Consider the following 14,140-nt stretch of genomic DNA (forward strand, 5'->3'; position numbering starts at 1 on the left):
GATTTGGGAAGAACTGATTGGGGCTATCTCAGCAAAGTGGGAAAACTTTCCAGCAAATGAGCAGAAAACCAAGGATTTAGGAGCAGACAAGGTACTAGAATTAGACTTAGTCCTGCAGAAGATACAGTCCCATTAGAAAACAATAGCAGTGATGAAGATCCATAAGTTAGTGGAGATTCACCCAGGAGAAAGTGGATTCCTCTTCAAGATCCAGCTCGACAGCAAAGTAAATTTTTAAAAACAGTCCATTTAATTGCAGTTCTGAAGTTCATCAAATGAGCGTTTGACACAGGACGCTACAACAGGTTACCTTCAAACTTGAGGTGATTGAGTAGCAGAGCAGGGTCATGTCTGTGTTATCCAGTAGAGCAGTGCAGTTCTGATGAGAAAGAAATCCAGGGCCCCAGGAAATTAAATTTGACCAGAGTTGCAGCCGTTCTATAAAGTAAATAGAATGAGCAGGATTACAACATTTCTGTGGTTTTAGAACAGAATTGGACTTCTTAACTGCCAATTCAGGCAAGAATGTTATCAATCAAAAGCAATTTAGCAAAAGCGTCTGTCCCCCAAAGGGACACAAGCGATAAACTCCAAACAATAACTAAAACAAAGGAAAACTTAGTGCAGTAAATCAGAAAATTATTCCCTGTGTCGACAATGAACTTCAAGCCTTCCCCAGGTCTCCATAGGATTTTCATCATAAATTATTTGCCTTCTTTACTGCAGCAGGTAGTAAAGAAGGCAAATGGTATGTTGGTCTTCATAGGAAGAGGATTTAAGTATAGGACTATTACTATTGACTAGTAAGTTTGCAGATGACACATGATTCGTAAGCTGGCGGATGACATAAAGGTTGGTGGATTTGCAGATAGCGATGAGGGCCATCAGAAGATTCAGCAGGATACAGATCAGTTGGAGATCTGAGCACAAAGATGGCACATGGAGTTTAATCCAGACAAATATGAGGTAATGCATTTTGGAAGGTCTAATACAAATCAGAAATATACAGTAAATGGCAGAACCCTTAAGAGTACTGATAGGCAGAGGGATCTGGGTGTACAGGTACACAGGTCACTGAAAGTTGCAACACTTGTGGAGAAGGTAGTCAAGAAGGCATACGGCATGCTTGCCTTCACTGACCAGAGTATTGAGTTAAAAAATTGGCAAGTCACGGTGCAGCTTTATAGAACCTTAGTTAGGCCGCACTTAGAATGTAGTGTTCAATTCTGATTGCCACAGTACTAGAAGGATGTGGAGGCTTTGGAGAGGGTACAGAAAAGATTTACCAGGACATGGTATGAAGGACATCAGCTATGAGGAAAGGTTGCAGAAAATTAGTTTGTTCTCAGTGGAATGACGGAGGTTGAGGAGTGACATGATAGAAGTCTACAAGATTGTGAGGGCCATGGACAGAGTGGATAGTCAGAAGCTTTTTCCCAGGGTGAAAGAGTCAATTACTAGGGGGCATAGGTTTAAGGTACGAGAAGCAAAGTTTAACAGAGATATACGAGGCAAGGTTTTTTATACAGAGTGGTGGGTGCCTGGAACCCACTGCCAGGGGAGGTAGTGGAAGCAGATACGACAGAGATTTTCAAGGGGCATCTTGACAAACACATGAATAGGAGGTGAATGGAGGGATTTGGTCCCCAGAAGGGCAGGAGGTTTTAGTTCAGTCAGGCAGCATGGTCAGTGTAGGCTAGGGAGGCCAAAGGGCTTGTTCCTGTGCTGTAATTTTTTTTTGTTCTTTGATTGGGAAGTTTTACCATAATTGTATAGGGTGTTTGTGAGGCCATACCTGGAGTTTTGTGTTTTGATGTCCTTATCTGAGGAAGGATGTTCTTGCTATACAGGGAATGCAGCGAAGGTACATCTGTCATATGAGAGACCAAGTTGATTAGGATTGTATTCATTGAGGTTTAGAAGGATGAGAGGGGATCTCACAGAAACTCATAAAATTTTAACAGGATTAGACAGGGTAGATTCAGAAAGAATAGGGATCATAATTTGAGGATAAGGGATAAGCTATTTCAAACTCAGGTGAAGAGAAATTTCTTCACCTCGAGTGGTGAATGTGTAGAATCCACTAAGACAGAATGTAATTGAGACCAAAATATTGTCTAATCTCAAGAAGAAATTAGATAAAGCTCTTGGAGCTAAAGGAGTAGAGGGGAAGGGGGATCAGGATATTTAATTTGATGACCAACCATGATGATAATGAATGGAAGAGCAGGCTGGAAGGCAGAATGGCCTACTCCTGCTTCTGGTTTCTATGTCAGCTGTCTCAGCCATATCACTGATAAGTTTCCAAGCTCACACTGTATTTGGCTAATGTGTTGAAAAGGCGGTGGACAGAGGTCAATCTGACTGATCTTTTGAATAGGGAAAATTATCTTAAAATATATATATTGCTGAAATATATCTATTAGTATGATGGAAATATCAATGTCACCCTGCTTATCTCTCTATGAGGGCAGTCTCTGCAACACTTTTTGTCGTTCGGACGGTAAAGGGAAAAAGCCCGATTTGATTAGCTCACCTTACCCCATTATTGAAAGTACTTACTGCCCAAATGTTTTCGTTGAACGCTCCAGAACATAGGCTGCCCTGCGTTGGGAAAGTTCCCTTCACCAATGTGTGAGATGCTGCGCCCTCGCCTGGACCGTCTTTGGGTGGGATTGCAGGCGGGGAGGGCGGGAGCCGGGCGCGGAAAGGCCGCGTCAGCGCGTAAATTATGATTAAGTTAGGTAAGTGCGTCAGGTGAGCAGCGAGAGCTGGCGGGACGGGACAGAGCGAAGGCGGAAGGGACGGCACAGGGTGCGGGTAATGGGAGAGCGCAGGATGGAGTGAGAGGCCAGCTGCAACACCCAAAAGTAAACTTTCTCAGCACTAAGCAGCTGGAGGGGACATTGGAGCGTCCGAAAAGGAAAGAGCGGAGGCAGTGAACCCCTCCCTCCAACCTCAGAAAAGGACATGTCTTGTCAGATCAAGAATTACTAACCCGTCCAAGGAAAAAGTGATGAATAATTGTTTTTTCTGTTCAAGGAAGAGTGTGTGGAGTTATTTAATGTGGGTGAGTGTGTGAGAGGGAAAGAGGTTGTTTGCCCTAGTGGAGGTGAAGAGTTAGTTAGCAGTGTGTCTGAAACCGGCTACATTCAGCCTGCCTATGGGAATGAAGTGAGTTGCCAAGTATTATCCGGTGGAGAGACACTTACCGACCTGTCGAAGTGAGAGGGCGCGGAGATAAGGTAATGGGGCTTAATTGAAGAATGTCATCATGCTGGAAGAAGTGCACCAGAAACATTGAAGCGGATCCCGGGCAACAGAAACCAGGATTGCCGGACCCAGCGTCTCTGAGCAACTGAACATGCTGCCGGCTGCAGTGAAGCGATGGCTCCACAAACCCAAAGTAAGAGGCTACTTGATTGTGTGTTCTGCACTCAAACTTCCCACTCTTCAATCCGTTCACCTGCTTTCATTTTAAAATCTTGTTTCTAATTTGTTTCAGACGACTTTGGCCTTTCAGCTACTTTTATTCTCTCAAATTAAGAGTTTTAATCTGCAGCAGCCTATTAAAATAGGATCTTGGCTTTGATTTTCTATTTGATAGCTACTGGACAATTGAAGATTTTATTTCCTTGCACCAAATTCTCAAATTATTGTCCATTGCACTCCACTAAGTGTGTCATAACAGCCAAAGATCTTTGACTCTTTTATTCTTATCTGCCTCATTTTCTCCTGTTGGGAAATACCCGGACTATTTTCGCTACATTCACTGGCTCCTTGATCTGTAATGTACTGAAACTCTAGCATATCACCAGGTGAGCAATACATTCACTTGGCAAATGCGGTTAGTTTATTTCAGCAATGTTTGACGTCAGTTAATTAATTCTATCTTTTGGCACATGAAGCTGTAATTCACAAAGCAGTATTCCTAAACTGTAGAAGTAACATCTCATCAGTGAACAGGCAACAAATAAGGAGCAAGGGATTTCAAAATGCATCCACTGGAACTGGCCTGCATCCATATTTTGGTTTTCAATGAAATGACTGTTTTGCTTCTACGGCTCTTTTTTTAATCATTTCACTTGCCTAATACCAATAAAAATCTGCCTGTGGGACTGTGTGAATTACATCATGTAATTATAACTCAATAGCAAGTTTACTCATGAATTTTCAGATCAATCCATTTGGTAGATTTGAATCATCTTTCATGGTTCTTCATTCTGTATCTTTTGAGTACTAGGAAAAAGCTGTCAGTTTTGTAACCTTCTGGTTTTTGGAGAACATGGGGTTGGTGATATGTGCAAGAATTTGTTTACTGTACGTCTACGTAGTTGCTCTCTCTTGACCAGTGCAAAATGTGTGGTTGTTTCAAATTAACTTTAAGTAAGCTTTAGTGTGTTTTATTCATTCAAGGGATGTGGGCTTCTTTGGCTAAGCCAGCATTCATTGCTCTTAATTGCTCTTGAGAAGGTAGTGGTGAGCTGCTGCCTTGAACCGTTGCAATCCAAGTGATGTAGGTACATTCACAGTGTTATTGGGGAAGGGGTTCTAGAATTTTGACCCAACCACAATTTAGGAACAGTAATATATTTCCAAGTCAGGACAATGAGTGGCTTGGAGGGAAACTTCATGGTGTTCCCATGTATCTGCTATTTGCTCCTTCTATGGTAGTGCTTGTGATTTTTGTGAGAAGTAGTGTAATTTTTAAGGCTGCAAGAGCTAACAGTACAATCAGCAGTGATGGACGAGTTCAGCAGCATACAGAAAGGGGGAGGCACATGACAGACAGTTAACTAGGTTACACGAAACAGATAACCGCAGTGATGAGATTAAGCGCAAAATGGGAGTTGAGAGAGTGTTAATTGAAGGAATGACACAATACAAGCCATCACAATGTTTGAAAAACAGTACAAAATGTGCTGCAAATCTATGTAAGGTGTGCCTATTTTGACTAGACACCTGGTCTTGCAAGAACGACAAATAAAATCTTGCTCCTTCAGAACTTGACTTGACTAAATTGTTTAACTGTGAGCTGTGTTTCTCACAATTGGGGGCTCGTCCGGGATCCTAACATCCCTGGTAGGGAGGTTGCCGGTGACAACTGGGAAGACGCGTCCCGTTCCAAATTGAATGGTCCCAGGTGTTCATCGGTGGACTTCTCTGCCACTGACTGTTGAGAATCCTAGGAAAGTTGTTCTGAACGAGTAAGTGGGAAACGATAGGCACCGTCGTGTGGTCGGGCAACGCTGCGGACCAAGGTAAGAAAAGTGACTTTTAAGTATTGCCTTGGCGACCAGGTCGTGGTAGGTAAACCATGGGAAGTGGGGGTAGTAGGACAAAGTCCCCCAGGAAAGGTGCTGGGAATCCACGGAGAAAGGGTGGGGCCCCAGGGAACATCCCTCCAGAAAGTCCTTTGGGACGGATGTTGGAAGAAGGGTGGGGCCCCAGGGAACATCCCTCCAGAAAGTCCGTTGGGAAGGATGTTGGAAGGTTTGGGCACTAGTACTTGTACTAGGGATAAAAACAAGACGACAATGATGAAATATTGTGTTTTGTTTGGGTGAAGGAACCAATCAGGAGTCCGTCCGTCTTCTGGCCAAAGTACGGTTCGGTTGAGGATTGGGTTTGTCAGATTCTTAATAAATATGTGAGACAGAAGCAGCCGGCGTCCCAGGAAGGAATTGATCATGCAAGTTGCTGGATAATGTTAATTTAGGGGCTGCGGGGGAGGTTATGTGATGAGGGAGCAGGGGAAAGTCGAATAAGGGAGGTGCCCCTAGAGGCACTGGAGTTTGTGGATGGGTCACGAAGTATATAGATGGATCAGCATGAATGGGATGGACCTACAATTGGTCTGAGCAGAAAGAGGTAGAGAGAAGTATGTCATTGGAACTGGGAACCCTGACATGGGCTTTTACTGAGGTGCGGGGAGAACGCTAATAGTGGTTATGTATTTGGAATTGTGCATGACTATATGACTGTTTGAGAGAGAAAGGGATTTGTCACGACATGAGGCACCCGAATCAAACATGGTCAAATTTATTAGAGGCCAGTGAGCTCCCATCAGTAAAGGGTTAAAAAGAGACAAGCAGGCTGACTCTGTATGGTACAGAGAGAGAGAGAGAGAGGGTGTAACTGTGTAATTGAGACCCTCGTGATGTAATAGATATAGCCAATCAAAGTGAATTGCTTTAAGTTTTTAAGTTTACTAAATTATGTAGGGATCGGACAGAGATTTGAATTCTGCCAAGTGGGAAAGGTGGCATTATATTGCATCTTAAAGTTATGAGGAGAGATAACCATTTAGGCACATAGTAGATTTGATTTTGTACTTGCCTGTGTTGGTTACAAAGGCAGAGCTGTAGAAATAATTAAACATATAGATTGCACATTAGAATGCTTTCAGTATTTCTTCGTGCATCTGTGCTCCAAGTGATGTTTTGTTTTATTGTACCAGAATTGTAAGAAGGTGCAAGGGTCTTGATTTAGTGAGGATATTTAATGGTGATAAAAATAAATCTTATTTTGGATTTTCTGAATCAGGCTTTAGTTAATTAAACTGCTGTACTTTGACTCACAATTAGTCTCAGAGGTATCTTTACCTACAAGGATTGGTGCTGAAACCTGGGATCTGTTTACGGGTCCGGTTGAATGGCCACAACTGGAGCTCCGGAACAGATTACCAAATTTAAGGGAGTGAATCAAAGTACAGTAGGTGCTCATCTGTGATGAAAAAGTGTGGGTGTGTGTGAGAGGTCTGAGCTGAGCACGTACAGACAAGGAGGCATCTGTCTTTACACCTAGCCCTAGACCAGTTGTTAAGAGGGGTAGCCCCCTACGCAAAGCTCAGGAGTTTGAAGTGGGTGTAAAGGCTAGAGAAGGATGCCTGGGATGTGATGTTCAGACGTGAGTAAGAAAGAAAGCCGGCTTAATAGTGTGAGCTTAAAGGTGTAAGCTCACGAGTGTAAGCGGTGGTACGGAGGGGACTGATCACCCCTGATAGGTATCACCGGACTGTGATAAGAGCAACCTAGGGGTGGGATCCATTTCACCCACTAGATCAACAATGGAAATGATTGAAAAAAAAAGGACAGAACTAAGAAAATTGGAATTCTCTTAGTTTGAATTAATTGAACAGGTTTAAACCAGATTAATTGAACACATCTCAGTCTTGGGTAAAAGAATATTGGGCTGACGACAAGGAGAAAATTAAAACGTCAGAATCACAGATTAGAGAGTTAGAAAAGAGAAACCAAACAAAGAAAATAGCAGTATTGTTAATACATCAGTTAGCTGGACTAATTGAACAAGTAGTCACTTCCACTAAGAAGTGGAGTGGGGATAAAAAAGATTAAGGAATTAGAATTCAGAGTAAGGGAACTGGAGAAACAAAACCAAGTGTTAGAAGACTACTGCAGAGGGACATCACCTCCCTACCCCGGCAGTATGACCGTGAAACTCTCAGCGCCTGGGGGTGACTTTAATACTGAGGAGAAGGTCTTTAACCTTGCTCCGGTAACGAGGAGAGGAACAGTGAATAATCCATTGACCAATTTAAATACTTCACACCAGGGAAAGACATCAGATCCTAGTGTCACTGGGAAAACTCCAGCCCTGGAGTTCAAAGGCCAAATTTTGGTATTATCATTGTCCCAGGAAGTATTTATAGTATTAGATATAGCTTTGAACTTGAACTCACAGGATAAGTTTTTCTTTATAGTAGACGATAAGCACAGGTGTTACATTTGGGACATTTAATATTCCAAAGGATCAAGGAGATGCCCGTGGACAGGCTAGCCAATGAAATAGCAAAAGAAGCAACCCTAAACCCACAACCAATTAGGATGCAGGCCCTTATTTCCCTAATGCCCCGTGGATTGAATCCAATCTTTATAGAAAAGGAAAAAAAAGAGGAGCTGACTGAGATGAGACAGAGAAACAGAAGGCAAAGATAATGGTAGCGGCCGTAGATGAGATTGTGAGGAAGAGGGTGGAACCAATAACTGAGGGAAAGACACGAGGGTATCAGTATGTTGAAAGGAAGGAACGAGGAAGTAGAAAAGGTGGGGCACTAAAAGGTGGGGTAACATAAAGAACCCAACAAAAGGGGTGTTATCACTGGAATGGTTGGACATTTTAGAAGACAGTGCCCTGAATTACAAAAAGAGAGGGTAGTCCCTCTCATGAGTATGGATGAAGACTAGGGAGGTCAGGGGTTCCTACCCCCGGGGATCCACCGGGAATCCTTGATAAATCTGCAGGTGGGTCCCCAACAAGATGATGCGGTGTTTCTGGTGGATACGGGGGCCACTAGATCCTCTCTGAATTTTATACCGAGAGGAATAAAGTTAATCGATAAGAAATTAATGGTATCGGGGTAAAAGGGGAAGGTTTTACAGTCCCCATGTTTGAACCGATTTATGCTTAAATACCAGACTGAGCGGATAGAGGGTCAACTCTTATACATACCAGAAGTTGGCAGTAATTTATTAGGCAGAGACTTAATAATTAAATTGGGTTTGGCAATTGGAGTAGAAAAGAACCAATTAACAGTAACCATGGCAGTATTAACAGACGGACAGGAACAGCAAATAGACCCGATAGTCTGGGCAGGGGAAGGAAACCGAGGGGGATTAGACGCTCCTCCTCTGCAAATAAATTTTAAAAAAGGAGAGACGGTGTGTGTTAAGCAATACCCTATACCTTTGCAAGGAAAAAAAGGATTACAGCCAGTAATTGAAGGATTGGTTAGAGATGGACTGTTAGAACCCTGCATGTCCCCTTATAATACCCCTCCCTATATTGCCTGTAAAGAAGCCTGAGGGAACGTACCGCCTGGTACAGGACCTAAGGGCCCTGAACCAGATAGTGACGATGCGACACCCCATTGTCCCTAATCCTTATATTTTATTAAGCAAGATTCCTCCTGATCACGGATGGTTCAGTGTAGTGGACCTAAAAGATGCATTTTGGACATGCCCACTGGTGGAAGAAAGTCGAGACTTATTTGCTTTTGAGTGGGAAAATCCTATCACAGGACGGAAACAGCAGTTCAGGTGGACAGTGCTCCCACAGGGGTTCACAGAGTCCCCAAATCTTTTCGGTCAAGTCTTAGAGCAGGTGTTAGAAAGATTTAAAAAGCCTGATGAAATCACGTTACTACAATATGTAGATGACCTACTAATAACAGGAGGAGGAAAGGAAAAGGTAATAGAAGCCACAAATAGCTTATTGAATTATCTGGGACAACAGGGATTCAGGGTGTCAAAGAAAAAGCTGCAGTACGTAGAGAAGGAAGTTAAATACCTTGGACACCTAATCAGTGAGGGAAGGAGAAGAATAGATCCAGAAAGAATACAAGGAATCCTAGATCTAAATATACTATGGACTAAAAAGGAACTTAGGAGGTTCTTGGGATTAGTAGGATACTGTAGATTGTGGATCAAAGGGTACACACAGAAAACTAAACAACTATATTTGAAACTGTTAGAAGAAGAACCTAATGTTTTAAAGTGGACAGAGGATCTAAGCTGATAATAGAAACGAAACTCCCTTGGACTAAGTGCTTACCAAAAGCACTTTTGCGTATTTGTACAGCTCCTCGAAAGGATTTGGGTTTATTCCCCTATGAAATGCTATTTGGACTACCTTATATGGGGGCAGGCGGGGAGTTACTGGTTCCTGAAATGAATGATCAATTTGTAAAGAAATATATACTGGGCCTGTCCTCCTCGATATCTTCCCTTAGGAAACAAGGATTATTGTCGCAGACTCCAGCCCTCGACTTCACGGTACATACAATTCAACCAGGAGATTGGGCCCTGGTAAAGTCATGGAAAGAAACTAAGCTGCAACCGGAATGGGAGGAACCATATCAAGCACTCCTAACAACTGAGACAGCAATCAGGACTGCTGAAAAGGGGTGGACACATCATACTATAATCAAGGGACTGGTAAAACCTCCAGATAATTCCAACACGTGGATGGTCAAACTGACTGAAGAACCTTTGAAGCTGAAATTTAAAAGACTCTAAATAATCAATTTTTAGTTGCGGTGTGAGCGCGGGAAAGGAACTGTTTTGAATTAAGTTCTCTCCTAAAAGGTAACGAGAAAGGGATAGAATGGAAGGGGTAACCTGGATAATGCTTTCCTTCCTCTTGTCCAAGAGAGTACTTACAAGTATGGGATATAATTCAGATAAGTTAGAAGAGGACAAGGGAAACACTATGAGCTCAGTTACGGTTCTGGATCTCACTACAACACAGGTAGTAGAGACAGACCTGTGTTCTTTGGTAATATGTGGGGATCTGGTGAGCCAGCAAAAATATTCGGTAGAATCCTTACAATTTTATGCCGACGGAAAGTATCCTTGGGGTAAACTCCCTTCCATAATATCCCTTCATCAGAAACATATGCAGCCAAGATCAGAATGCCTAGATAAGGAATACAATCTTATAGGGACCAAATGGACTGAAAAAAAAATAAGCGGTCCAGTCTTAGATCCTAAGAACCTCTCCCAGTACTCCATAGCTGGTGGGCCCTTCTTTACAGGTAACTGGACCAGGGACCAACAATTGCACCAGGCAGTATTTGGAATTAGGGTAAAGGAGGGAGGAAAAGATAGCAAATTGAAATGTTGTTTCCGAATCTATGTAGATAAAAATTTGAAAACACCTGACTAGAATGATAAGGTTCCCCAAAACGACCCAAGGGCAGTAAGAGTGGTCGAAGTAAACAATCTAAAACAAATCCTTGAAATAGAGACTGGGTATGAGGAGACTAATGCCTGGGTAGAATGGGTCAAATACACTGTAAAAAGCTTAAATAAAAGCAATTGCTATGCCTGTGCGTCTGGGAAGCCAGTGGCCCAAATAGTACCCTTCCCTCTGGGATGGAAACGCGACAGAAGAGGTATGGAGTGCATGTTAGCCCTGTATCAAGAAAAGGAAGCATGGGGCAACCCGAACTGCACATCCCTATCCCTGATGTTCCCTCCTGTGGAAGCAAAGAACTTAAAAACTCCCCCTCAGTTTCTCACTGCCGTTGTGAATCACACTTCATGTGTGAACCGACAAAGGGCAGAGTTAACTCATAATATGGGGGAGTTAGAATCATGCTCAGAGGTCAGGAGCATTACAGAGAACGGAATGGGAGGGAACTATTCATCATTGAAAATCCCCAGAGCAGATATATGGTGGTATTGTGGAGGAAGGGTACTGAGGCCAACTCTACCCCCTCAGTGGAAAGGTACATGTGCAATTGTCCAATTGGCTATACCATTTACCCTGGCATTTGAAAAATCAAAAGGATCAGGAAAAACAAGAGATCAGTGATAGGAATTTCTTTTGATGAAAAGATATATCTAGATCCCATAGGAGTGCCTCGGGGAGTTCCAGATGAATTTAAAGCTCGAAATCAGATTACAGCTGGGTTTGAATCCTTGTTTTGGTGGGTAACAATAAATAAGAACGTAGATTGGATAAATTATATAAGATTGGGACGAGCAAGTGAATAGTATGTTAGCCAAACTGGAACAACCTACTCGCGCATATCTGGACTAAACCTGGAAAAAGGGATGCTAGTGAAAAATTACAGACAGTAAAAAGAAAAGGGGGGATTGTGAGAAGTAGTGTAATTTTTAAGGCTGCAAGAGCTAACAGTACAATCAGCAGTGATGGACGAGTTCAGCAGCATACAGAAAGGGGGAGGCACATGACAGATAGTTAACTAGGTTACACGAAACAGATAACCGCAGTGATGAGATTAAGCGCAAAATGGGAGTTGAGAGAGTGTTAATTGAAGGAATGACACAATACAAGCCATCACAATGTTTGAAAAACAGTACAAAATGTGCTGCAAATCTATGTAAGGTGTGCCTATTTTGACTAGACACCCGGTCTTGCAAGAACGACAAATAAAATCTTGCTCCTTCAGAACTTGACTTGACTAAATTGTTTAACTGTGAGCTGTGTTTCTCACATTTTTAAATAGTGCTGCCTAAGAAGTCTTGACATGGAGTTGAATAAAAATAGGGAAGTCTTTCTAAAACTAGAAGATACTCTAGTTAGACTGGAATACTGTGAACAGTTTTGGCCCTCTTATCTAAGGAAAGATATACTGGCATTGGAGGCAGTCGAGAGGAGGGACACTATGTTGATCCTGGGTATGGAGGGATTTCCTGAGGAGAAGTTGAGTAGGTTGGGCTTGTATTCATTGGAGTTGAGAAGAATAGGGAAGCAACCTTATTGAGACATTTAAGGTTCTTGGGGCTTGACAGGGTAGATGAAGTGTTGTTTTTCTCCTTGTCGGAAAATCTAGGACCAAGGGGATAAGCTGCTAGAACGGGGCTGAGGAACACATCAGCCATGATCAAATGGCGGAGCAGACTTGATGAGCCAAATGGCCTAACTGTCCTATATTTTACAGTCTTACAGACCAAAGGGCATAATCTCAGTAAGGGATTGCTGATTAAGACTGAGTAGGATGAATTTCTTCTCTTGGCAAACAGTGAATCTGTGACATTCTTTGCCACATTGGACTGTAAGGGCTGGATCATTTATTATGCTCAAGGCTGAGACAGATTTTTAATCAGTAAGAGAATCAAGAGTTATGGAGTTGAGGATTAGCATATCAGATCAATTATGATCTTAATGAATGGTGGAACAGACTTGATGGGCTGAATGGCTTACTTCTATGTCCTTAGTGAATTCCTGCATATGTACATCTGCCATTGTACATTGGTAGTGGAGGGAATTAATATTTGTGGGAAGGATGGCAATCATGTGGGTTATTCGTCCTGGATGGTGTCAAGCTTCTGGAGTATTATGGGGGCTGCACTCATCCAGGCAAGTGGAGAGTGTTCCATTACACTCTGGACTTGTGTAGATGGTGGACAGACTCTGGGAATTCAAGGCAAGTTGTTCTCCACAGGTTCCTAGCCTTCGACTTGCTCTTGCAGCCACAGCATTTATATTGTTAGTCCAGTTCAGTTTCTGCTTAATAGTAACCCCACAAGTTTTTGATACTGAGGGATTCAGTGATGGTAATGCCATTGAATGTCAATGGTTTTGATTATGTAGATTTTGCCTTGTTGGCAGTGATCATCGCTTAATACTTATTTATTACTTGCCAGTTGTCAGTGCAAACTAATCCGAGTCTTGTTGCATTTGGACATGGTCTATTTCAGTACCAAAGGAGTAGCAAAAGGTATTAAACAGTGTCTGAGTTAAGATGAATGTTGCCAGAGAATCTGACCATGGTGGGGCCAAGTACCCAAAACAAAAATAATATCTCAGCAGATTTGGCAGCACCTGTAGGGAAAGAAAAGAGTTAGTGTTTTGAGCCTATCTAACTCTCTTCACCTGAACCGAATCCCAAATCCTGTCATTACCTTACATCTAAACGCTCTGCCTTTTTTCCAATTGGTCATGATGTGGGTATGCCGGCGTTGGACTGGCGTAAACACAGTAAAAAGTCTGACAACACCAGGTTTTAGTCCAACCGATTTATTTAATAATAGACTCACAAGCTTTCGGGGTTAGTCCCTTCGTCAGGTGAATGGAGAGTTCTGGCCTCAGACAGAGCATATGAAGCACAGACAGTTTAGAGATTACTGATTAGAATGCGAATCCTTACACCTAACCTGCTGTTCAAGACCTGAAGTGGCTGACAATGTGAGTGGAAGGAGCACTGATCGCAGGTTAAAGAGATGTGTATTGTCTCCAGACAGTACAGTAAGTGAGGTTTTGCAAACCCAGGCAAGTCGTTGCCTGGGTTTGCAAAACCTCACTTACTGTACTGTCTGGAGACAATACACATCTCTTTAACCTGCGATCAGTGCTCCTTCCACTCACATTGTCAGCCACTTCAGGTCTTGAACAGCAGGTTAGGTGTAAGGATTCGCATTCTAATCAGTAATCTCTAAACTGTCTGTGCTTCATATGCTCTGTCTGAGGCCAGAACTCTCCATTCACCTGACGAAGGGACTAACCCCGAAAGCTTGTGAGTCTATTATCAAATAAATCGGTTGGACTAAAACCTGGTGTTGTCAGACTTTTTACTGTGTTTTCCAATTGGTACCATTGAATAGCATTTGAGAACTTACGTGATTTGTTTCCTCGCTTTTGGAGGGATAGT

The 14,140-nt window shown here is 42.6% G+C and overlaps 2 protein-coding genes across 2 annotated transcripts in view; one reads left to right on the plus strand and one right to left on the minus strand.

Moving 5' to 3' along the window:
* The window catches only part of fam193b (family with sequence similarity 193 member B), a 102,110-nt gene extending 99,463 nt beyond the window's left edge, over positions 1-2,647 (minus strand). Inside the window, exons 1-2 of the mRNA XM_080201702.1 lie at positions 2,563-2,647; positions 311-438 (exon numbers count right to left, since the gene is read on the minus strand). Of these exons, the coding sequence (XP_080057828.1) occupies positions 311-438; positions 2,563-2,596 (162 nt within the window). The 5' untranslated portion in view covers positions 2,597-2,647. The remainder of the gene's footprint in view (positions 1-310; positions 439-2,562) is intronic.
* Positions 2,648-2,760: 113 nt separating this feature from the next.
* Positions 2,761-14,140, plus strand: part of LOC145351916 (lateral signaling target protein 2 homolog) — a 48,351-nt gene continuing 36,971 nt past the window's right edge. Inside the window, exon 1 of the mRNA XM_080201703.1 lies at positions 2,761-3,406. Coding sequence (XP_080057829.1) covers positions 3,365-3,406 — 42 coding nt within the window. The 5' untranslated portion in view covers positions 2,761-3,364. The remainder of the gene's footprint in view (positions 3,407-14,140) is intronic.

Source organism: Carcharhinus amblyrhynchos, chromosome 13, assembly GCF_965287045.1.
Source record: "Carcharhinus amblyrhynchos chromosome 13, sCarAmb.v2.hapA, whole genome shotgun sequence".
NCBI classification, from domain to species: Eukaryota; Metazoa; Chordata; class Chondrichthyes; order Carcharhiniformes; family Carcharhinidae; genus Carcharhinus; species Carcharhinus amblyrhynchos.